Source organism: Rattus norvegicus, chromosome 4, assembly GCF_036323735.1.
Source record: "Rattus norvegicus strain BN/NHsdMcwi chromosome 4, GRCr8, whole genome shotgun sequence".
Taxonomy (NCBI): Eukaryota; Metazoa; Chordata; class Mammalia; order Rodentia; family Muridae; genus Rattus; species Rattus norvegicus.
The window spans coordinates 57,995,742-58,019,759 of record NC_086022.1 but is presented as its reverse complement, the minus strand read 5'-3'; the positions used below and the strand labels follow the sequence as shown (position 1 = coordinate 58,019,759).

General features: G+C 48.3%; 3 protein-coding genes across 10 annotated transcripts; 1 reads left to right on the top strand and 2 right to left on the bottom strand.

Annotated features, from left to right (window-relative positions):
- Positions 1-2,085: 2,085 nt before the first annotated feature.
- Positions 2,086-11,636, bottom strand: Fscn3 (fascin actin-bundling protein 3). Of its 4 annotated transcripts, none has more exons than XM_063285737.1 (7): positions 11,512-11,636; positions 9,066-9,762; positions 8,120-8,238; positions 5,582-5,741; positions 4,536-4,706; positions 3,985-4,190; positions 2,086-2,257 (listed from the first exon to the last, which is right to left on the bottom strand). In XM_063285737.1, exons 2-6 carry the CDS (start codon positions 9,502-9,504, stop codon positions 3,985-3,987), a joined length of 1,095 nt encoding a protein of 364 aa, XP_063141807.1. In that variant the 5' UTR covers positions 9,505-9,762; positions 11,512-11,636; the 3' UTR covers positions 2,086-2,257. The 4 variants fall into 4 exon arrangements, with proteins under 4 accessions (XP_063141807.1, NP_001004232.1, XP_038963203.1 ...); NM_001004232.1 differs by lacking the exon at positions 11,512-11,636 and adding an exon at positions 11,267-11,511; XM_039107275.2 differs by lacking the exon at positions 11,512-11,636 and adding an exon at positions 10,701-11,183.
- On the top strand, positions 11,634-23,499 carry Gcc1 (GRIP and coiled-coil domain containing 1). 4 transcript variants are annotated; one of them, XM_006236235.5, is made up of 3 exons: positions 11,634-11,716; positions 17,909-19,003; positions 19,997-23,499. In XM_006236235.5, exons 2-3 carry the CDS (start codon positions 17,972-17,974, stop codon positions 21,299-21,301), a joined length of 2,337 nt encoding a protein of 778 aa, XP_006236297.1. In that variant the 5' UTR covers positions 11,634-11,716; positions 17,909-17,971; the 3' UTR covers positions 21,302-23,499. The 4 variants fall into 4 exon arrangements, with proteins under 4 accessions (XP_006236297.1, XP_038964548.1, XP_006236296.1 ...); XM_039108620.2 differs by having other exon boundaries at positions 11,639-12,291; XM_006236234.5 differs by lacking the exon at positions 11,634-11,716 and adding an exon at positions 15,851-17,626.
- On the bottom strand, positions 12,862-15,841 carry Arf5 (ADP-ribosylation factor 5). Of its 2 annotated transcripts, NM_024149.2 has the most exons (6): positions 15,629-15,789; positions 15,026-15,106; positions 14,549-14,658; positions 14,126-14,197; positions 13,482-13,607; positions 12,863-13,369 (listed from the first exon to the last, which is right to left on the bottom strand). In NM_024149.2, the coding sequence occupies exons 1-6, from the start codon at positions 15,693-15,695 to the stop codon at positions 13,283-13,285; spliced, it is 543 nt and encodes a 180-aa protein (NP_077063.1). In that variant the 5' UTR covers positions 15,696-15,789; the 3' UTR covers positions 12,863-13,282. The 2 variants fall into 2 exon arrangements, with proteins under 2 accessions (XP_063142796.1, NP_077063.1); XM_063286726.1 differs by having other exon boundaries at positions 12,862-13,607; positions 15,629-15,841.
- Positions 23,500-24,018: the final 519 nt, after the last annotated feature.

Sequence of the window (24,018 nt, the reverse complement as noted above, 5' to 3'; positions counted from 1 at the left end):
TGAGATTATGTTGGTTTAGCAAAGTGGTGGTTATTAGGTTTCAAACCCAGATAAATGGCTGAGGTGCCTGACTTCCAGGTTCTCCCAGCAGACCCCAATCCTACTTGTTACAGGGCTGTCCCGACTAGCATATCCTACCCCTACCCTCAACTCTCCAGCCCAAGGGCCTGGGCTGCTGTTCCTTATATAATCCAACCATTTTGGCTACCTGCTTTATTTGTACCTTTGGGCCTCCTGGCTGCTGTACCTGGTTCCTCTGCTCTCTCTCCTCCCTTGCCCGCTTCTCCCAACATGGCAAAGCTCAGTCTGGTCACGTCCACTCTGGACTCTCCCAGACGTCCCAAGCTCTAGCTATGCTCTCCTGCATGCCTATAATAAACCTTCTCCTCCAAATCTCAGAGCAGTCATGCTTTTTCTATTTCTCTTTTTCATTCATCTCGTGCTGAAATCTGGAACCAGTCAGATTCCTTTCCTTTTTAATCTTCTTTAAAATTCATCTGGTGCTCAAAAACCCAGAAATGGCATAACCGAGCTCCCCTTTGGCTGCTCTGAAGAAAGCTGCTGATCTGCTTCTCCTAAGGTGTGTACAGATGATTTGTGCAGTTGCTATGATTTCTGAGATTCCTCTAAGACCTATGATTTCAATAGCCCAGGGTGGTTATCTAGGTTCCTAGTATATGATATCTAGGCATATTGACCTCTTTTTAATTGTTCTTATATACATACATACATACATACATACATACATACATACATACATACATACACACACACATCCCACTCAGTCCATACAATACTACTTGTATGTGTATGATTTCATGTTTGGCCATTTGGTATTGGGTAACCAATAAACAGGCTAACATAGAAGGGGGAAGCTCACAAAACCTCAACCCTAGACAAAGAACTGCAGGCAACTAAGGAGAGCTGAGCTTGGGAGAGATGCTCTTCCCCGGGGAGGAGTCTAAAGGACAGGTAAAAGTCACATCTGCATTCTGAATCCCTCGAGGCAGGGCTGGTTCTTCAAGGGGTCACTGAAGAGAGTTTATTAGTTTGGGCTGGGGGAGGAGAGAATGTGGTAACCATTGGTGTCCTTCCTTCTGGGTAGAACTTACAGCATCCTGGGACCACAGTCTTCAACCCTCAACCAGACATCTATTCTTTCCTTCTTTTTTATTCTTATTTTTAGATAGTACTCAAAATAATGGTTGTATGGCTTGTGTTGTGTGTGTGTGTGTGCATGTGTACATACAAGTGCATATGATTTTTACAGGGTCTCACTATGTAGCCTAAATTGGCTTGGAACTTTATTAGTCTCCTGAGTACTGGATTACAGGCATATATCATGATGCCAAGCTAAATAATGTGTCTTATTGTGACATTTTTATGTATGTATGTATGTATGTATGTATGTATGTGCATGCATGTGAATACACACACAATTTTCTCTCTCTTCTTCACTTGTACACCCTTGCCGAATCTCTCCACTTTTTTTAAAAAGATTTATTTATTTATTTTATGTATATGCATACACTCTCTCTGTCTTCAGACACACCAGAAGAGGGCATCGGATCCCATTACAGATGGTTGTGAGCCACCATGTGGTTGCTGGGAATTGAACTCAGTACCTGAGGAAGAGCAGTCAGTGCTCTTAACTGCTAAGCCATCTCTCCAGCCCCCACTCTCCACTTTTTTTTTTTTTTTTTTTTGGTTCTTTTTTTCGGAGCTGGACACCGAACCCAGGGCCTTGTGCTTCTTAGGCAAGCGCTCTACCACTGAGCTAAATCCCCAACCCCCACTCTCCACTTTTTTAATGGTCCCCTTCCTTCCCCTTCTGCTTCATGTTACATATACATGCATGTGTATATTAAATCCACATATGAGAGAAAACCTGCAGCCTTTGTCACCTCTCCTGTCATTTGCCCTCACTTGGGTCTCTTTCTCCTTCCTCACCATCCCCCTTTACATTCTCATGCCATTTACTCGTACGTGCATAGTCTGCAGTGAGAGACAATGTGACGGTCCAGACCCCATGACTCCAAAGCCAGACGCAGAGTACGTTTCCCAAGTCAGACACACATGCGGATCTTGGGGGTAGCCTTTCGTGATGTATTGTCACTTGAAAGAGGTGTTTTGCTAAACTCGGTAGGAAAAAAAATGCACAGCACATATTCTTCTTGTGACGCTGGGTCTCCTGCTCGGTTCAGTTCAGAAGTTGCTCCTGGAGGATTTACAGTTTGGCAGGCGACGTTCCATTGACCTGGAGAGGGAAGAGGAAATGGGCCTTCAGCAGCTAGTCATCTGCTGATTACTAGCTTTTGGGAGAGTTCTGGCTGAAAACCTGGGAAGGGAGAGAGAATAAGTGATTTATCCCCTTCCTGATGAGGATAAACATTAAGTAAGTGTGAAACGAAACAAATAAAACTTTCCTTCAGAGTTCAGAGAAAGGCTGTATAGTTAACCAAGAACTTGTGTGTGTGTGTGTGTGTGTGTGTGTGTGTGTATTTGTCTTGTTTTAATGCTGGCATTGAACCAGGACCTCCAGCACGCTAAGCACAAGTACCTGTTACTAAGAAGTTGAACCGAGTTAAAGACTTCAGACTGAAAATGTAGAGGATGGCAGCTCCCACAGGGCATTTAGTGTTACGTAACCCTCACGAATCCCTCAGAACCATATTATTGTTTTGCCATCAAGGGACAGGGTTAGAGGACTCTAGAGTTGAGCTTTTAGACACTACAGTGCATTGTCTGCTAGAATGTGGGGCTCAGAAGGAGCCTGAGAAAGTTACGTCAAACCGAATCTATTTCTTCATGATACAGATAAGAAAGTTGAAGCCTAATGGATTTCATTTGATTTCTCAGAGTTTGGGCACAGTCAGGTGGCTGGAAACATACACCGAAGGTCTCTATGGTTAATTTCTAATTGACTTTTAGCTTTGATAACACCTATCAAGTAAATTACTTCCGCTTCACATACAAGGAAACAGAGGTCTCGAAATGTGATAGCGATTTCCCTCAGGTCACAGTACTAACTAGACGAACACTTGCCTCACAGGCAGGAAGCTCTGGGTTCCATCTCCAATACTACCTAAAACCAGGTATGGTGGAGTGTGTGGCAGTCAGCTCCCAGGAGGGTGAGGCAAGAGGATCCTTTCTTCAAAGACATTCCTGACTGCAGACTAAGTTGTAAGGCATCCGGGACCATATGACCCAACTACAGCAGTCACCACATCAAACCTGAAGGACTTTCTACAATGTTCATTCAACCAGGAAAGTGGGGCCCATGAACGGACAGGCTTGAGAGCAAGCATCCTGGAGTTCTGAACAGGGGGTAGTGGAACAGCATGTTGAAATAAGCTTAGAGTGGGGATGCATCTGGGGACAGGGGCTGTTACTGAGGGGCAATTAAAGCAGCACCTAGGCGGACGGTGGTAATCACAGAGCAGAGTGCCATGAAGAAGCATCCTTAAGGAAATGCCCAAGAATCTGCATGGTTCGATAAAGGCTGCCCAAAGGAGGTTGGTTAGACAGGCAGTACCCGGTCTTGGACTGACTATTCTGAAGGACAATATCAGGCTGGGAGGGAAGATATAGCAGCAGAGTCACCTAAAGGGCCTGGAAGGGAGTCCATGGTGCTGATTTTGAGGGACTGGACGGCTAAGGTCAAGTCAACCTCCCTTACTCCAAAATGGGGTAAAATTCCGAGTCTTAAAGGAGACATATGTTTGTACATCCAGTCCTGCTTGCAGGCCCACAAGTCAGTGCGGCATAATACCGAGAAGCTCAGACATGACGTTCTTCTTCCCTCTCTAGCAAGAGCAGGGTTAGAAGCCCGGAAGGAAGGTGCCAATTTGGAATAAATGCCTGCAGTGAGCCAGTCAGCCCATTCCTGAATTTTGGTCTTCTTACCACAAGCCTCCCCACCTACTTCCATTCTGCTCTTTCTCCTCAGCTCCTGCTTTCCTGACTGACATCGTTCTCTCTTACCTAAAATTCCCAGATACATTCTTTGGTAATTTCTTCACTGTCTGCCAATAGTGTGCCACTTCGGTCAGCTCGGAGGTAGAAGCCATTGGGTGCCAGCACCGTAAGCAAGCTGCTCCCCTGAAGTTCTATACAGAAGTTGAGGGCAAATTTTCCCCAAGGGCGGAAGGTGCCAAAGGATGTTATTGACCAGAAGGATCCACCCTGTGCTGGGGAGGGAAAGAGCTCAGGTTGGTTGGCCATTTGGAAAGCAATTTTTTTTTTAGCAATAAAACCTCCAACAGGGCTTCCAAGAAGCATGCTACCCTCCCCCTGGGGATCACATCCTGTCTGCATTAGCATGTCCCTCTGTAGAAATGCAGAGGGGCCAGTGGGAACCTCACCGATGTTTATTCTGCTAACCCACACTAGAACCTCGAAGTTCGAAACCAACCCAAACCCCTGTTTTCCTTTTTATGCTGAGTAGTGACTTGGGTATCAGGTCCTAAAGTCCAGCCTGGGGCTGAGGCTAGGGCTGGATAATGATCTCTGGGTGGGGAAGAGGAACGGCTCACCCTGAAAGTGATAGATGCCCTGGTGGCAGGGCAGTAGCTGAATGCAGTCAGGCTGATCCATGTTGCACTTCAGCAGGTCATGGTCGGAGGAGGAGCCCACATACCCGTACCGACCTCGTAAGACGAGAAAGGGGCGATTGGCAAATCGAATCCCCAGCTCTTCGTTAGGGCCTGAAAAACACAGGAAGGGGTTAACTGGATAGGCTGGCTCTCTGGGATTTCCTGGATGGAAGAAAAGGAGTTCTAAGGATGCTCTTACTCATAATCCCTTGAGATAGGACTTCTAACTGGACCTGTAACTTGGCGTTTTTCATGAAGGTTGAAGGCCAGTAAGCCTCAACACTTGTCCTGTCTCTCTGCTCCTGTCCCCTCCAGTGCTGAGGTTATAGGTGTCCACCCGACACCCAGCTTCTTACCTGTGTGCCGGGGATCAGAACTCGGGTCTTCACACTGGTGTAGCAAGTGCTTTGCTCACTGAGCCATCAATCACTCTAGCCCCAGAATGATGTCTGCATTTTAACCTTTAGTAAACACCTACTATGTGCAGGGTCTTACAAGGTGCTTGTGAAGATGTTTGCAAGGGCACTCAGGACCGCTTGGAGCACAAGAAATTTAAATATTCTCCCTTCTTTGGGATGTGTTCATCTATTTAATCCCCACCTCAACCCTGTGAAACATAGGAGCCAGAATCCTCTGTCACAGAATTTAAAACTGAAGCTCAAAGGGGGTTTGTTCCAACAACAAGCACTGGGCAACTGAACTCACACCCTAAGCTCCTTATCTCAACTCAGTGTTTCCAGTGCCTTTAAAAACATGGTCCTGCGTGTGAAAACACTTTCCACCGAAGACTAACAACCCAGGTTCAATCACTGGAACCCACAGTGAAAGGGGAAAACCAAGAGAACGGATCCCTGAGGGTCGTTCTCTGACCTCTGTGCTCATTCTTCCCCCGCATACATATGCAACAATAATAAAAATAAACACAAATATAAAAGTCCACTTGTATGTGATGTGGGCTAGACTGGGAGGAGAGTGGCTGGGCTCACCTGGGATGGTGACATTTGACATTAGCAGGCCATTGGAGGCAATGCTCAGGAAACGCCCATTGGGGGACTGCAGAGTGATTTTCCCACAATTCCAGTGCACTCGGAAGAAGGTGTCAGACTCCATGGGGTGCCCGTCTGCTATGATTGCTCGGTGCCTCCTCTGGAGAGAATGTGGGAACCAGCGACCAGAAGTAAGGATGACAACGTCAGCTTTTCCCCACCCCATTCCCATATCCTCCACCTTCCCATCTCCCTCCCCAGCTTCTGTGATTTTCTAGAGTACGCTTTATGCTTTCAATGCCTCGCTGTAAGGTGATAAAGAAAAAATTATCTCCACAAAAATAATTTTGAGATCTCAGATCTTCCACGTCCTTCGGTCTGCAGTGTAATCCCGTGAGAAGCATAAAACAAAGGGGCCAGGATATTTTAGGAAAAGAAATAGGGGTTGGGGATTTAGCTCAGTGGTAGAGCGCTTGCCTAGCAAGCATAAGGCCCTGGGTTAGGTCCCCAGCTCCGGAAAAAAAAAAAAAAAAAAAAAAAAAAAAAAAAAAAAAAAGGAAAAGAAATAAACGTTGACCCTGACTTCAAAGTAATTTTGAAAGGTTTAGAGTGAAAGCTATAAAATACCTACAAGACCCGAGGGAAACACTTTGCAACACGGGGGTCAAAGAGTGATTTACTGGGATGGAAAACAATTAAACATTTGAAAATTTGGACTCTGTAGATGAAACCAAACAAACTTGCTTTTCAAAAATGCCATCAAAAAATGCAAAGGGGTCTAGGTGTGGTGACATACGCTTTTAATCCCAGCAGGGACAAGCAGATCTGAGAGTTTGAGGCCAGCCTGGTCTAAATCATGTGTTGTAGGAGAAGCCAAAGCTATATAGTAAGACCCCTTCTCAAAAAATACATACATACATACATACATACATACATACATGCATACATACACACATACATAACGAAAAAATACATAGATGAGGCATGGACTGGAGAAAGCATGCATAGCACATAGATTTGACAAAGGACTTGGATTTAGAACACATGAAGAGCTCATGCCTTTCAGTTATAAGATGACTGGCCCAGTAACTAACGGGCAAATATTTGAAGACAAGTAGCAAAGAAGACATACAATTACCAAATAGATTTTGAAGAGATGCTTAAATAACCACTTATAAATTATATAAACACTAACACGCATTATAAGATGTTACACAGCCACGAGAGGGAAACAAAACACAGTGTAATACTAAGTGCTGGTGACGTTAGGCAGGTGAACCCGGCTGGAAACATAGAAAATGGCGTAGTGGTTTTGAAAATTTTTGATATTTTTTCTGTCCTTATTCTCCTTTAAAATATAATCTTATGTAGTTCAGGTTGGCCTAAACTACACACACACACACACACACACACACACACACACACTCACACACACACAAGGCCAGACTTGATTCTTCATCCATCCGTCCTGATCTACCTGTTTCTCGTCCTCACGTTCTGGGATTACAGGCCTCACACCCAGCTGAAAACAGTGTGACCCTGTCTTGAGACATTAGGCACATCTCCATTGTATAACCCAGTAGCTCTACTCCTGGGTGCTTATCTAAGATATATGACAATAAAAGCCTGCACAAGATTTCCTTGTGGACGTTCATAGCAACTTTATTCATAGGAGACCAAACTATAAACAACCCAAGTGTTTAACAGCAACTGAATGGATACACAAATCATGTTTATGCTTATGAGTAATATGAGAGGCTACTGCACAGCGGATGTACTACTGACATATGCGACAACGTGGGTGGGACTGAGTAAAATTCTGCTCTCCCAAAGAAGTGTCATAGGGCTGGAGAGATGGCTTAGCAGTGGAAAGCACTGGCTGCTCTTCCAGAGGTCCTGAGTTCAATTCCCAGCAACCACATGGTGGCTCATGACCACCTGTGATGAGATCCGATGACCTCCTGTGGTATGTCTGAGGACAACGACGATGTACTCAAAATCTTAAAAAAAGTAAAGTTGTCTAGCATATACACCATATGAGTTCATTTAGATGAAATTCTAGAGCAGGCAAATTTACTCTGTAACAGCAGGACGAACAGAGACCAGCGGTGGGAGAAGGCGCCTGCTAGAGGAAAACTGAGGGGATAGTGAGGGAATGTGTATGGTGGCAGAACCAATGCTTACTTGTGGTATTGCTGTGATGGTTGCATGGTTATATACATCTGCTGAAGCACACTGAGTTTTACACTTAACGTAGGTCAATTTATTCATAGAACTTACATCATTTATCCATATATATACAAGATATAATGTATACTATATGTCATATGATTCACCTTTGTTTTACTAATGTGTTATTAACATTCTTTTTTTTTTTAAAGGGAAAGGGCCCATTGGGTAAAAATGAATATCTATTGGGTTGGGCCTCTATAGCTCATCTAATCTTATCTGGCCATACACACTGGGGAAGGAGAAAGTATGTCTAGACAGGGAGAGCTCGGAGTTTACAGTTTCTGGCATTGAAGCTCAAAGTCTCACCTGGGCTAGGTAGAAGCCATTGGCTGAACGAAGTTGTAAGATAGGGGACTCGCTGTCACATTCATACTGGAACAAGGACATTTGTGTCAATCGCTCAGAAGCGGCACACACCTCGGCATCTGAAGGGAAGGGAAGTAAGCAGCTTTTAGCTCAGTCCCAGCCCCTCCCCCATGCTTCTTGTTGGCTTTCCCTGAATTTTTCCCTTCCTCAACCTTAGGCTACACGGGAATAATGTGAACAAGCCCAGGTGGCTTTCCCTTAAAGCTGTATTGTCATTTGTTAGTCTGCCTCACAAGAAGTCTCCTCGGGGTCCCAGGATCTTATGACTAAGGTTCAAAATTTCTTGCTTGTCCTGTGCCAGTTAGTGTTTTGCTGGCTTGACACAAGATGGAGTCCTCTGGAAATAGGGAATCTTAACTGAGAGGTAGAGTCCATCAGATTACTTGTAGGCAAGTCTGTTGGGAGCATTTTCTTGATTAGTCATTGATGTGGAAGGGCCCAGGGTCCAGCCCACTGTGAACAGTACCAATATTCCTGGGTGATACAAGAAAGCAAACTGGGCAAGCCATGGGGAACAAGCCAATAATCACTGTTCCTCTACGGTTCTGTTTCAGTTCCTGTCCTTAACTTCCCTCAGTGATGTATAGAAACCTTCAAGTGTAAGTCAAAAAACCAAAAAACCCCAAAACTAAAGCAAAACAGCAGCAGCAGCAGCAGCAGCAGCAGCAGCAGCAGCAGCAGCAGCAGCAGCAGCAGCAGCAGCAGCAGCAGCAGCAAGGATTCCCCGCCCCCCAACACCAAACCCTTTCTTCCCCCAAGTTGTTTTGGGTATGGTGTCTATCACAGCAACCAAAGACTAGGGCACATCCTGAACACAGTTTCCTCCTTTTAGCACCTAGCCCTCTCCCCATCCCCACCCTATGGTGGTATTGGACCCTGTACTTGCCATAGATGACTGAGAGGAACCTCCGAGACTTTGACTTCAGGCTCACCCAGGCTGGGAAGTGTTGTAGGACAAACCACTCCTCGCCCTTCATGGGGGTGGAGCCCAGTCCCAGGAGTAGATGTGAACCCTGTGGATATAACGAGCCGCCTTCTCCATCACATAGGGCCACGAGTCCTCGAGGCCGCACTTGCATGTGAAAAGCTGTCTGTGTTGAGCGCTTAGGGACCAGGCGGTCTACTCGAGACAAGAAATGGTGTGTAGAAGTCTCCAGGTGGTAGCATCCATCTTGGAAATGTAACAGGAAACCACATTCCTCTAGGCAGGGGACTGCTGCGTCCACCCAGACTCGGCCCACAGTGTGGTCTGCTCTGGCATAGCTGTGGTAGGTGGGGCTATAGAGGATCACGTGGACATGCAGGGCTGGCCTGGGAGTCCACATATGGTAAGCCGAAAGAACTCTGGAGTTGCAGAATACATCTTGACCATCCGATTCAAGATAGCGGCCAGAGATTATGCACTGGAGGGTCCACTTGCCATTTCGGTGGAAACGGAGCAGGAAGCATCCGTGATGGCTAGTTCTTGGCTTGCCATAGCACACAGTACCGTCTGCTTCGCACAGCAGGTAGAGGCCCTGCAAGCTTTTTAGTCGTACCACAGCCTGTGTTTCATGTTCATTGCTCACCAGGAGCTCCCAGGTCTGGAGGTGTCAGGAAGAGGAGGGAAATAAATAGTACCAAGTCAACAACCAAAACCTCGCCCCTTTGGTACCAACCAGCACCTCCAACAAGACCAGTTACCCTCCCTTCCATATCTGCATCTCCTTGCAATGAATGTCTTCTTGTTTAATCAACGCAATTGAAAAGGTTTCTGGGCTCGGGGTGGGGGTGGGGGTGTTCATGCCTTTAATTCCAGCACTCAGGAGACCGAGGCAGCGGGTTCTTGTTGAGTTCAAGGTCAGCCTGGTTTGCATAGCCAGGTCTAGACCAGCAAGGGATACATAGTGAGCCTGTCTCAAAACATAACAGAACAAAACAAACAAACAAGAACATCAACAAAGATTTATGGGCTGCTCACTTCTAGAGCCATAGGACTTCTTAAGATCTAATGGGAGCCAGAGAGATAACGCAGTATTAAGAGCACTAGGCCTCAAAAACCTGACAGTCTGACGTCTATCTCTGGAAGCCACATTTTAAAAGCTTGATGCAGTCTGGTGAGATTGTACAATGGGTAAAGTTGCCAATAATTTAAAAAGCTTGATACAGTGGCAGGCGTTTGTAATTCTAGAATTCTGGTGGCAAGATGGGAGGCAGAGACAGGAGCATCTTCTGGGAGCTCTTGGGCATGATGGTCTAAGCAGAGTATAGGCAAACCACTGGAGACTGACTCAGCCAAGTGGGAGAGAACGGCCTCTGCAAAGTTGTTCTCGGAGCTCACATGTATGTACTTGTATACATACTATACATACACACACACACACACACACACAGAGAGAGAGAGAGAGAGAGAGAGAGAGAGAGAGAGAGAAACCAATGAGAAATTCTAGATTAGGACCTCAGAGAAGCTAAATCTTCCTCTTCCCTTTATTCCCAACCCTTTGATACCTACAAGCTTTGTTATAGGTTTTATTTCTTTCACCTTTTCTACAGCCCTTGGAAGCTTCCTACCCAATACCTCCACCTGCAGGGTCCACTTCAACAGGAAAAGAGGCAGAAAGGTATCCTAACTCTTGGTATAGATGCTGTAGTTTGTAGGCACACGGTGGTAAACTTGGTTGGATGACTTTGCTACTATTCCTCTCTAACAGAGACCAAGTCAGCAAGTGCTTGGGTCTTGTACTATATGGTCCAACTTCCTCTGGATGCCTGGTTCTGCCTTCCAGCCTCAAACCCCTACCTCTCTGCTTTGTGATAACACAACCGCCCTTTGTTGGGATGGAGTGTAGGAAACATTGAAGCAGTCAGGCCAGCGCTGGACTTCATCTTAGGGACACATTTTGGAAGGTAGAACCATGAGGATCCATGAGCAAAAGCCTGGAGTAGAAGTGTCTTGGCATGGCAACAGCAGAGACTCTGCCAGTAATTAGAATAGAAGCACAACACACACACACACACACACACACACACACACACACACACACACACACACACACACACACACACAGCACTCAGAAAATGGGTTCTGGTCCAGGTTCGCCTTGTTACCTGTCTCCTGCCCAAACTCTTTGCAGTAGCTGTGACTGTACTCTTATATGCTTCAAAGGTGAGGTAGGTTCCTGCCCAGCTGATGAGCCCAACCCTGAGGGCCTCCGCCTTTGGATGTCTGTGTATCCAGTCCACCTCAGCCATGGGGCTGGTGTCACAAGTGATGGCTCTGTCCGGCCCAGGCTTCCCCCCGGTGGTAAGGTCCCACAGGCCATATGGCCCAGAATAAGGCCCGTAGTACCCACCAGAAGCCGTTCCCAGAGTAAGCTTCCCAGGCAAGGTCTGGCCTAGGGCCCAGCACCTCTGTGACCCGGGGGCATTGTGACTGTAAAGGGTACCTTTATCCCACCAGAGTGGGGGAAGAGCACTGGCATAGTAGCATCAATCATGAGCCAAAGGAAGTGGGGTCCTGTGCTTTGGGCGTTTGTCTTTGTAACCCCAAGCAATGAGGTAGGATTAAACTGGGAATCGGTGCTGCAACCTCGACTTTAGACCTGCTCCTCTCTCTTATTAACAAGATAGGAATCAACCTATTTACTTCCTAACAAGGGCAGTCTGCTTGCTTCTCTGTGGCCTCTCTCTCTCTCTCTCTCTCTCTCTCTCTCTCTCAAAGTTCAAGTCAGCCAAGGTTAAAAAAAAAATCGGTCTTTAGGGACCTTAGGAAGACAAGGTCAAAATGATTTGGAAACTATTTTGTAGAGAAGGCAAGGAAACTGGATATGTAACCACTGAGGATGAAATTACTTCTAAAGGCTCAGACAGAATGGTGTAGGTGGAGGAAACCCCAGAACTGCGTTTTACCAAACCCAGCTGCGTTACAGGTGAACTGGCCAGGCAGAAAGCCAGATCTGCCAGAAAAGGATACCAGCCTCCCCCTCCCCCCAGCCTCTGCTGGATCACTTCCAGCAAAGCTCGAGGAGAAAACGTCAGCCCAGAACCTGGACAGACCGAGAAGACCAAAAGAGGTCCTTGGAATGGGGACAACAGGCCTTGCTTAGTCTTTGCTGGGATTCACAGGGAAACAGGTAATCAACCTTGCTTGGAGAATAGCTCAGAGCCCTGGTCTTTCAGGTACACTTCCTGATTCTGCATAGATGGAATCTTCCCACGTAGACAGGGTCTCAGTGGTGCCCGGCAAAGGCTCGCCCAGGGTTCAGTAAATAAGGCTCAGAGATGTTCACCGGAGCTGGAATCTGGGTAATTTGAAACATGCATGTTGTTGGGCTGACAGGATTGATCACTTTTCTTGTGTGTCTTGGGGGACCTATCTTTTTAATGTCCATTTCTCCTCCATGTACAAAGCTATGATAAGTACAAACATTAAGTATGATATGTAAGTAGTAGCTAGGTAAGAGATAGGGAACAGACTGTGGTTTTTGGAATGAGAAAGGTATTCATACCCTTAATCAACCATCCTGGAATTGAGGAAGAAATGGAATTTTTTCCCCAGCTAGAAGCACTACAGGGGAAGCTGAGGAAGAAAGGGCAGTGCATATTGCCTTCTGGGCTTCAGCTGCTCTCAGTCTCTCCCATATTATCTTTCTGTGCCCACAGTAACTCAGCTTCCCAACTTCCAGGCGATAGACAACACCGGGTACAAACCACAGCAAATTTATTACTCAATATCCAGTCCCACATCATAGCACCACCCGGAGCCCTCACTTTCCTCCCCCCAAACCTGGCCCCAAGGGTACACCCAAAACAGAAAAAAACCAAAAAAACCAAAACCAAAACGAAATTAAATCCAGATCCCTGCTCCTCCCCTGGAAGAGGGGGCCTTGGCCAGGAAGCCCTTCCACAGGTCCCAGCAGGCAGGAGAGCAGAACCCTCTGTGCCCAGAGAGCAAGGCTCCAGGCTCCAACAACAAGAGAGAGCATGCAGGCAGGCACAGGAGCAGAGGCCTGTCTGTGGGGAGGAAAAGTGGGAAGGAAGGGCACTGCCTGAGGAGTCCGGGAGTCTGGCCATCCCGGGATGCACGCGGGAGCTTCCGGGCAGCAGGGGCCTGCCCCTGGCTGGCTAGCGCTTTGATAGCTCATGGGACAGCCAGTCCAGACCATCATACAGGCCTGTGCCTTGGGTGGCACAGGTGGCCTGGACGTACCACTGTAGGAAGAAAGAGAAGGAAATCAGCCTCAGGGAAGGAAAGGGATTCCCCTGTCCAGTCGGGCTCCCCAGGAAAGCCTGGAGCCCAGTGCCAAAGGGACATGATCCTTACCGTGCGGCTACGCAAGTGTTGAAGCCCCAGCTTGTCAGTCAGTTCGCTCACAGGCATGGCATTGGGCATGTCCTGCTTGTTGGCAAACACCAACAGCACCGCATCCCGAAGCTCATCCTCCTGCAGCTGAGGGGAGGAGGGGGAGATGGGGACCTGTGCTTGCAAGGCTCCCTAGGCTCCCTGCTGACTGCACTGTTGGGGAGAGCACCCCTTTCAAACTTCCAGATTCTTTGTAGGAAAAATACAGTGTACTGTGTAGTTCACCACTGAACACAAGACAGTTATAAACGAGCTCAACACCTTTCAACTTTACCTCAAGGAAAAAAAAACAATCCTATTTTAAGAGCTTGTTCTAAACAAAAAAATGACAAAAATGACAACAGAAAACAACAAACAAAACAAGTAATGTATGATGTTGTTTCTCTGTAGCATAGATAACCTCTCTCTCTTTCTCCCAACCCCTTAGGCTCAGATGGGAAAGGATTTAAAAAGAAAAAAAAAGGGTCTTGTCTACTGGATGAGCTAATACTTATCTGGTACCACGAAGGAAAACTTCCTGCCCTTAGTGTCCTGGACTTCCAGACTACCCCAGAGGCCTCCCTGTCTGAAAGCCAAGGGCCCAGTTCCCAGAGCTGGGTATTTACCATCTTCTGGAGTTCATCAGCAGACTCCTGGACCCGCTCCCGGTCATTGCTGTCCACCACAAAGATGAGGCCCTGGGTGGGAAGGAAGGAAGCAGAAGGGATCACTCCTACCTAGGTCCCATCCTTACCTGGCCTGGTCTCACTTCTTCCTTCTTGAGTTGTATCAGCCCTTCTCATCTGGCAAATGTACAGTAAGGGTTTGCAGGGACCACTGAGGGAGCCAGCTAAAAGATGTGTAGTTGAGATCTACGGTAGACGGCGTGGCCTTAGAACTTCTGCTTCCCAGACTAAGATGGGGGTGAGTTCTTAAGCTTAGCAAAGGTGAGAGTGATGACAGTCAAGGGAGCAGCCAGCAACTCAGTCCTGGTCTAACACCCACTCCCAGGGACTGCCTCCCCCCGCCACCTTCCAACCCAACTCCACCTGAGTGTTCTGGAAGTAGTGCCGCCACAAAGGCCGAATCTTATCCTGGCCTCCGACATCCCAGACTGTGAAACAGATGTTCTTATATTCCACTGTTTCCACATTGAAGCCTGCAGAATTTTTTTTTTTTTTTTTTTTTTTTTTGGAGGGGAGAGAAGGAAAAAAAAAAAAAAAAGGTCCTGAAAGGAACTCATTAAAACCACTCGGATCTCTTCAAAGCACATAAACCCAGATGACAATGACCACCAAGGCCAAGGGGAATTGAATCCAGAGGATCGGAGGTCAACAGATATGCTAGGCTCATGGTCCACGCCTCAGGCACCATCAGGCGCTTAGAGATATGGTGACCCATTTCTCAAGTAGCTGTATCTGGTGTCAGGGTCAGGAACAGATAAGGGCCTCGGCAGAAGTGGGAGCAGACCCCGACAAGGCCCAAAGCGACATTCCTGCGGCCCCCTGCCTTGTTCCCGGACTCACCTATGGTGGGGATGGTGGTGACAATCTCCCCCAACTTCAGTTTGTACAGGATGGTAGTCTTGCCAGCCGCATCCAAGCCAACTGCAACGGAGAGAGGGGCAAAGAATGGAGACGGGAGCGAGAGAGCCCCCTAGAGACCAGGGAAAGGGAGAGGCCTGGCCAGCTGATGGTGATGGGGGCGGAGAGCGGGAGCGCCTCCAGGTGCGCGCTGTTCTCCACCTTCCGGGCCTTGAGGGCAGTCTAGGTGGCGAGTGCCAACTCCTGCCCCTCAAGTGCCCGAGGGGCGACAGGGGCTAGGGAGGTAGGGGACCCGGGAGGAAGGCCGCGTTCCTTTGAAAAGTCGTTTCCAAGGGCGGAATCCTCTCTTCTTAGCAGCCGGGCTGGGGCGGAGGAAGCGTCACCCCACCCAGGCCCCAGCTCCGGGTTTCAGGCCCGGGGCCGACACTGCAGATCCTGGCTTGCTCGGGAGCGCGGCCTCAGAGGCTTGGGCGGTGGGGTGTCTCGGGGTCAGGGGACCAGGTGAGCGGGCTGGAGGGACGCGGGGGCGGGAGGGCTGCGGCGGGGCCGGCGCCCCAAGCGGGCCGCGCGCTCGATCTGCCTCACCCATAAGGATCCGCATCTGCTTCTTCCCGAAGATCCGCGAAAAGAGCGCGGACACCGTGAGGCCCATGGCGGGGCCCGGGGCGGGGGCGCGGGCAGGGGACGCGGGGCGAGGGCTGGAACCGGCCGGCCGCGGGGGGATGGGGCGCAACAGCAGAAGGAGGAGGCGCCGCCGCCGCCGCCACCTCCGCGCGTCCGGGTCCGCCCGACGTCACGTGGCCCCGCCCCTCCGGGTCCGCCCCAGCCCCGCCCCTAGGCGCGTTTGCGGAAGAACTGAAGTCGAGCGAGGCCTGGCAGCCTGCCTGGGGCGGAGGGCTTGTTCGGGGTCGCTAGTCTCCGCATGACTTTGCTTTACTCTTAAGTCATAGACTTGCACTCGTAAGACGGCTTTGATAGGGTCCACACGAACATGTAAAAGATCCTCAAAGTAGCATATTGTCTATTGTTTTGAAACACTATGTAGCCTTGGGTGGTCTGGAACTTGCTATGTAGACCAACCTGGTCACGAACTCACAGAGATGCGGCCGGCTTGGCCTCCTGAGCAGATTTTTATTACAGAAATATTTTCTTCAAACGCGTTCTCTCTCTCTCTCTCTCTCTCTCTCTCTCTCTCTCTCTTTCAGAGTGAGCCTCCTCACAGGCTTGGTATCTTCATAATATCACAGGAGTCTTCTTTGTTTTTAGCCCCTCCCCACTTTTATGTTGTGTTCGTGTGTGGAGGTGTGTAGAGCTCAGAGAACAACTTGTAGGGGTGTGTTCTCTCCTTCCACCGTGTGGGTCCTGGTGATAGAACTTAGGTCAGGTCACTGGGCCTGGTGAAAATCGTCTTTACTGCTGAACCATCTTAAAAACCCCACAGGAGTCTTGATGGAATGGACAAAAGCAAAGAGTCTTGATGGTGCCCTCCGGAGATGAAAATCTTTTAATGTCTTGTCACCCAAGATGAAATCTAAATGCCTTTAAGTTGGGTCCTACCCTTTGTTCCAGATTCATCAATAGCCACCCACCTCCCACACCATAAGCTTCCTGGGCAAGTCAGGCTCACTGATAGATACCTCAGAGGTTCCTGTAAACGTTTCCGCTTTTCTTGATGCTGGTTTCCCACATTTGCAGTTTGGCAGTCTTTACTCATTCCTCAAACTTCAAGTCATTTCCCCTAAGAGTCTCTGTCCTTCTGACAGGTGCCTCGCCTCTTTTATACCCTTCAACTATACCCTTACATACTATACTAGTGTGAGGGCAGCATCTACTTGTTTGCATGTCCTTGCTGTTAGGAGTTTCTCGGGACCAAGGCCATGTTTCTTCAATGGTGCCATCAGGCATAGCATTTAGTATGGTGAGAGGCAGACTGAGATAGGATTCCTAAACTTACTAGCTGAGTGACATTGGGCATGTTACCCCTCTGTACATTTACTGTATGTTCCAGTAAATGTAAATTGGTGCTAATGATACCCTCTGAACAGAATTTTGCAAAGACTAAATAGCAAAAACTCTTGTGAGACAGCCCCCACCCCAGCATATGCTGGTATGCAAGATGGACCTTATAGCTATATAATGTCCCTCTTACTAAGCAGAACTAAACAAGGGAGCTATTATGTTAACTAGGTACTGGGCTCGTTTTCCTAGTATGAGTCCTAACTGTTGCCCTAAATGTTGGAAATTGCCCCAAATAGTTTGATGCGTCTTTCATCGTTTTTTTTTTTTTGGGGGGGGGGCAAATGCAGTGTGACGTCGCCCCCTGTCGCTCACTGGTGGTAGTTTGAGGGCAAAGTTAGGCATCTTCTCCAAACAACTGCTCAGGTGATCTTGACTTCGCTTTGGGTAACTATACCTACAGGTTACTCTCTCTCCAGGCCACCAGCGAATACTGGGTGCGGAAGCCCCACCCATCTCATGCCCGCCGGGGGCGGGGTCTGTGGCGTTTTGCTGTCGTCACTTCCAGTGGACCCGGAAGCGTTGTTGTCCCAGTTGTTGGGAAATCGTGATGGAACCGGTCTTAGTGTAAATCCTGGGCTGATCGTGGGCGGAGGGAGGCGGGTCTAGGTTGCGGTGGCCAGGCGAGCAGCTAGGGCGGCACAGGATCAGGGCCTGTACCGGAGAGCCCTGGCTGAGTGTTCCTGCTAGGCCAGCGTCACTCCGCATCCAGGTTGGAACTGTTTCCCACCTTCGGCCTGGCTCTCACAGTGCTTTTGCCTGGCCACCGCGGCCCCTCATCCCGCCCGGACCGCTGGACGACCGGGTGTATTGCCTGCAGCCAGACGATTCTCTCTGCTTTACTTCTAGCTGTTGTGGCTCTGTCCAGGGCTGCAAGAACGCTGACGTGGAGCATCCCACTCCGGAACCCTCATGGAGAAGTTTGGGATGAATTTCGGGGGCGGCCCAAGCAAGAAGGATCTCTTAGAGACCATAGAGACACAGAAAAAGCAGCTTCTCCAGTACCAGGCAAGGCTCAAGGATGTGGTTCGCGCCTATAAAAGCCTGCTGAAGGAGAAAGAAGCCCTGGAGGCCAGCATCAAGGTACTGTCGGTATCCCACGAGGCAGATGCAGGCCTCTCAGGTGTGCAGCCTCCGGGTCTCACGTTTCCTGATTCTGTGGATGACCGGTGCTCCACTCACAGTGAGGATAGCACCGGAACTGCCACGAGCTTGGATACCGCAGCCAGTCTTACAAGTGTCAAGGGTGAATTTGGGGTTGAAGATGACAGAGTGGCCCGTGGACCACTTCCTCCAAAGTCTGAAGAGGCCAGTGGGTCAGAGAGTGGCGTTAGCAGTAGCAGTGGGGATGGGCCATCTGCGGGTAGTGAGATAGACAAAAGAGTGCATCAGCTGAAGACTCAATTGGCCACTTTGACTAGCTCCTTGGCTACAGTCACTCAGGAAAAGTCCCGAATGGAAGCGTCTTACCTGGCGGATAAGAAGAAGATGAAGCAGGACTTAGAAGATGCCAATAAAAAGGCAGAGGAAGAGCGGGGCCGCCTGGAGGGAGACTTGAAGGGGCTGCAAGAGCAGATAGCAGAAACCAAAGCCCGACTTATTACACAGCAGCACGATCGCGCCCAGGAGCAGAGTGACCATGCCTTGATGCTGCGGGAGCTACAGAAGCTTTTGCAGGAGGAGAGGACCCAACGCCAGGACCTGGAACTTCGGCTAGAAGAGACCAGGGAAGCCTTGGCAGGGCGGGCGTATGCAGCTGATCAGCTAGAAGGGTTTGAACTGCAGACCAAGCAGCTGACCCGTGAGGTAGAGGAGCTGAAAGGTGAGCTGCAAGCCATTCGAGAGGAGAAGAACCGACCAGATCCCCGGCTGCAGGAGCTTCAGCAGGAGGCTGCCCGTCTTAAAAGCCATTTCCAGGCCCAGTTGCAGCAAGAAATGAGGAAGGTAATTATTTTTATGTCCTTCAAACAGTTATTTTAACTTCCATAGGAAATATTAGTATCATTTTTCTCTTTTGGTCATTAGATAACTGTCGTATATGTGCACGCTCCTGTGCGTGTGTGTGTGTGTGTGTGTGTGTGTGTGTGTGTTTCATGAGGCAGGGTCTTCTCATGTAACCAAGTCTGCCCTCATAGAGATCTGCCTGCTTTTCCGTACCAAGTGCTAGTATTAAAGGCACCCTCTTCTCTACTTAGAACAGGGTTTTGTTCTAGTCAAGGAATGCCTGATGCTTGTTAGTGGGTGAGTGCTGGGATTGTGGTCGGTTCCACCTTCCTGATATGCACACTGATATTTGATGTCAAGTGAGAAAGTCCACTAGTGAGTCCTAGGAAATCTTGTTTTGTGTGGTGTCCTTTTAACAGGATGAGGAGTTTCTGAGTATTTCTGGGTTCAAGCCAAACAGCTCTATCTAGGCCTCTGGGTGTTGGCATCTTACCAGTGTGGGCTGTTTGAGGCAGTATAGTGACAGCTATTTAGGGAAAGATTGTGTGTGTCCTGAGAAGTGTGTGCTTATAGGTAGGAAGGAAGCAAAGGGGGTTTTCCTGGGAGAAGCGTCTCGTGTATGCGCTCGGTTGAGGTTTGCCTGTTTTAGAACTAAAACTGTTTTTGCAGTGTTCCCTTTCAATGGAGAGAGGGATCCAGGTTGGTTTTCAGTTTCCAGGAATGTTGGGAAAGGGAAAGAATGTTATGCGGCTTCTTTAAATGATTCGGAAGGTGCGGGACTAACAGGAAGGAACACATTTTGTATTCAAGCTTAGTGAAAAGTGGGAAACTGTGGTAGAAACAGCACATATACAAAGGAGTTTCAATTATAAATCCCGCTTGTTCTGGGTCATCCCAAGCCCTGTTCACTTCTGTCTTGCTCCCCCATATCCGGTTGACTGTAGGGTTTTGTGACTTTCCTGGACGCCTTGTCACCTGTTCTTTGCTTTGCAGACAGCCCTTGCAGAGGACCAGCTTCGCCAGCAGTCTCAGGTAGAGGAGCAAAGGGTAGCAGCCCTGGAGAACCAGATCTCTGAGGTGTCTGAACTGCTGGGCACCTATGAGAAAGCCAAGCAGAAAGACCAGCTGGCCATCCAGAAGTTGAAGGATCGAATTTTACAGTTGGACTTGGAGAACAAGACACTGGCCCTTGCAGCCTCCAGCCGGCCCTCTCTTGACATCCATGGAGACGAATCCAGTCTGGATATCAATGTCTTGAAGGACAAGATGGAGAAGCTCAAGAGGCTCCTGCAGGTTGCAGCTAGGAAAAGCCAGGTGACCCTGGATGTAGAGAAGCTCTGTGACCCTGATATAATGGCCAACTCAGAGGCTGCGGATGGGGAAAAGGCTACTGCGCTTTACTACCAACAGGAGCTGAAGCAGCTGAAGGAAGAGTTTGAGCGGTACAAGATGAGAGCCCAAGTGGTGCTCAAAAGCAAGAACACCAAAGATGGGAACCTGGGGAAGGAGCTCGAGGCCGCACAGGAGCAGCTTGCGGAGTTGAAGGACAAGTATATCTCCCTGCGTCTGTCCTGTGAGGAGCTTGAAAACCAGCACCAGCAGGAGGCTGAGGACTGGAAGCAGGAGCTGACCCGGCTGCAGCAGCTCCATCAGCAGGAACTGGAGCGCAGCCAGCTGGACTTCAGGGACCGCACGATGAAACTGGAGGAGGAGCTACATAAGCAGCGGGACCGGGCCCTGGCGGTGCTCGCAGAGAAGGACTTGGAGTTGGAGCAGCTTCGTTCTGTGGCCTTATCCTCGGGGTTGCCAGGACGCAGAAGCCCTGTGGGAGGAGTGGGTGGTGGAGGTCTTGGGGACCCGGATGACCCAGCTTCCTCGGATAGCTTGACCCAAGCCTTGCAGCTTGCTGCAGCCAACGAGCCCACCTTCTTCCTTTATGCTGAGCAGTTGGCCCGAAAGGAGGTGGAGATCACATCTCTGAGGAAGCAGAAACACAGGCTGGAGGTAGAGGCCCATCAGCTGCAGGAGAGGCTGCTGGAGGAGGGCGAGCGGCATCGAGAGGAGGTTGGAGCCCTTCAGAGCCACATCGAAAAGAACATCAGGGACCAGAGCAGGGAGGGAGCCAACCTGGAGTATCTCAAAAACATCATCTACCGCTTCCTGACCTTGCCAGACAGCCTGGGCCGCCAGCAGACCCTCACGGCCATCCTCACCATCTTGCACTTCAGTCCTGAGGAGAAACAAGTACTAATGAGGCTCCCAAGTGGTGGGAGCTGGTGGCCTTCTGGCAAGAGATGATAATTTTTTACCAACTCCCGAAATCTCCGTGCCTCTTTTATGTGGGAAGGGCAGGCTCGGATTTCTACGGCCTCTTCTCTTGCATTCTTATTTATTTCTTCACTGTGTTGAACTCAGAGCCGTTCAAAGTAGAATGGGATTATCTGCCAAGTGCCATTAATGCAACTTTATCCTTGGGCTTTTGGGAAACTGCCAATGTCGAGACAGCATTTTGTAGCAGTCTGTGTATGGAGCAGGTTAGGGAGAAAGGCTGGGTGGGGGTAGGAGATGCAAGTTAAGGAAGTGGTGAGAGTCTTTATAAACGAGATGTTTTCTTATGCTCCTAGCTCAGAGCTAGGAGTAAATGTGACTCCCAGGGGAGTTCATCTGACTTTGGAACATACACAGTAGCTATGTGTGTATTCCTTCTCAGTCAGAATCTGGTCCACTTTTGTCCTAATTCTCTGGGGACATTAAAATCAAGCTGCAAAGAGACCGGGGAGTTAGAAACAGTAATGGTTTGTCCAGAGGGCTGTGGAATCCTGAGTTTATCCCAGAACTTGGAGCTTTGCTTCCAGGAACCAGGTTACCACTTTGTGCCCTCCCAGGGAGGGTCCCAAGCAGCAGCGTGATCTTAGCGACTTCCAAATTGGTCCTATATGGGCCAGGGCAGGATTAAAAATAAACCTCTCCTGCTTAAGGTTGGCCCGAGAGTGTGAGTGAATGACTTTATGGTCTTTCCCTAAACATTGAGCTTGTGTAAGAAATGAAATCTTAGCTTCTTTCAGGGCATTTGGACAGTAAGCTGGGGCCTGCGTGGGTACAAGGAATTTCTGCCAAGATTTATTCCCAGCTGTGTTTGCTTTTGCAAGAACAGGAAAAAGGAGTTAATTTGCTGCGGATTCCAAAACACTGTTAGGACCCTCACAGGAAAAGCAAAGTTCAGCTGAAATACTTTCTGCCCTGTGATCCTGGCAAAGGTCAATTCTATTCTTTTTTCCTTTGGCTAATTCTATTCTTTAAGGAAAGTAGCTCTCAGAAAACTTGGGTCAAAGCTCTATCATTGCCCAACTCTTTTCTTCGATTAGTCTGCTCTTCCTGGTTATAAAGACCTTTGGACCTGAAAGACCAATGTTTGGCCATTTAATATATATGTATATATATATATATATGTATATATATATATGTATATATATGTATATATATATTTGCTATTTTTATTATTGAGATCTGTTTTGTGAGGGTTTGGGGTGCAGAAGACTTTGATTAATGATGTTTTCGATGGGAGGAGGTGACCTGATTATCTGTGTGAGCAGACTTCCATGGAACAGAAGTGATGTCTTTATGGTAATAACAATGGTCATTAAACCCGAGTGACTTGAGCTGTGTTTCCTTAATGGTGGTGTCTATACGTCTGGACACAAGTAGAGTGTGAAAGTAAATGGTGAATGAAAAGGCTAGATATATAGTTCTTTATATTGATCTTTGAGCTCGAATCCATATTCCATTATGTTAATCCATGAGCTTTACTCCAGGGAGGGATACCTCAGGGCTTTAACTGCCTGACATATAACAAATTTCTTAGGTTGGGATTGCGTGTGTGCGTGCGTGCGTGCGTGCATGGTGTGTGTGGTGCGTGTGGTGTGCGTGTGTGTGTGGTGTGTGTGTGTGTGTGTGTGTGTGTGTGTGTGTGTATGTATGTGTGTTTAAAGGGTTTAGTGAGTGGGCTTGGTGCTTCCATAATTACTGCTTCATATTCTAGAAACTAATCTGTAAGTGCTTCTTTTTCACTAAAATTGGGATTCATGATACCCTGGAAAGTTATCTCAGGACATCAAGCTAATAAGCTAATAATAGACTTCCTTCATTTCTTTATCTTGCTCCCTCTAAATGTCGGATATCCTGTGCTTGCTGTTATTTCTAGGTGGCTCTAGGAAGGACAGAAAGAAGCATAGCCACAGTCGCTTTTCCAGTATTTGCTGAGCTTAAATTTTTTCTTTGTCATTTTCATACACTTATAAAACGAATTTTACTCATTCTCACTACATTGTCAATTCCTCCTCTCAAGTTCCCTCCCCTCTTCCACTGGAATTCTTGTCAGCAAGTTCCCCTCAAACATTCCTGTTTCCTTTTTGTGTGAGGCCCTGGGAGTTTAATAAAAAGTCGTTTCTCTCTCTCACCTTTAAATAAAAGTTAAGAACCCTTTGTTTTTACGTGTATGGGTGTTTTGCCTGGGTGCTTGTCTGTTTCACATGCACGCCTTATACCCCCAGAGGTTGAGTCAGAGAGGTTGTCCCATCCCCTGAAACTGGAGTTACAGACAATAGCAAGTTCCCAGATAGACGGTAGGAATTGAACCTGGAAATGCTAGAGCGCAGTAATTGATTGCCTTTAACCACCGAGCCATCCCTCCAGCTCCTCAATTAGAGTTTCTTGCTCAAATATTTCAGCCATTTAGAAGTTTCTGCAGTAATTACAACCTGCTGCAACAAGACACTTCCCGGATGGTAGGTGGGCTCAGCGCTGATCATGCACCAGCATGGATATTTGGAAGACAGTCTGACAAGATCATCCAGCTAAACAACACTAGTAGGTTTCTCCCTGGGACCTATGGCCACAGGATCTTGGTGAGGTTTACAGAACCTGGTGTTCTGTGACATGGGCTTCAACTTCAACCAGAAGGAGGTTGGTAATCCCCATGACAATCAAGCCACTATTACACTGGAGAACACATCTTC

What these genes read in the sequence shown, in the direction of transcription:
- Fscn3 (NM_001004232.1), bottom strand. Translation starts at nt 11,410, where the DNA reads ATGGCTGAGGTGGACTGGATACACAGACATCCAAAGGCGGAGGCCCTC. An exon ending in AGAGTTTGGGCAGGAGACAG is followed by an intron (nt 9,763 to 11,266) that starts GTAACAAGGCGA and finishes TGACACCTCCAG; the next exon opens with ACCTGGGAGCTCCTGGTGAG. An exon ending in GTTCCTCTCAGTCATCTATG is followed by an intron (nt 8,239 to 9,065) that starts GCAAGTACAGGG and finishes CCTTCCCTTCAG; the next exon opens with ATGCCGAGGTGTGTGCCGCT.
- Arf5 (XM_063286726.1), bottom strand. Translation starts at nt 15,695, where the DNA reads ATGGGCCTCACGGTGTCCGCGCTCTTTTCGCGGATCTTCGGGAAGAAG. An exon ending in GCAGATGCGGATCCTTATGG is followed by an intron (nt 15,107 to 15,628) that starts GTGAGGCAGATC and finishes TCTCCGTTGCAG; the next exon opens with TTGGCTTGGATGCGGCTGGC. An exon ending in ACTACTTCCAGAACACTCAG is followed by an intron (nt 14,198 to 14,548) that starts GTGGAGTTGGGT and finishes CTTCCCACCCAG; the next exon opens with GGCCTCATCTTTGTGGTGGA.
- Gcc1 (XM_006236235.5), top strand. Translation starts at nt 17,972, where the DNA reads ATGGAGAAGTTTGGGATGAATTTCGGGGGCGGCCCAAGCAAGAAGGAT. An exon ending in TGCAGCAAGAAATGAGGAAG is followed by an intron (nt 19,004 to 19,996) that starts GTAATTATTTTT and finishes TTTGCTTTGCAG; the next exon opens with ACAGCCCTTGCAGAGGACCA.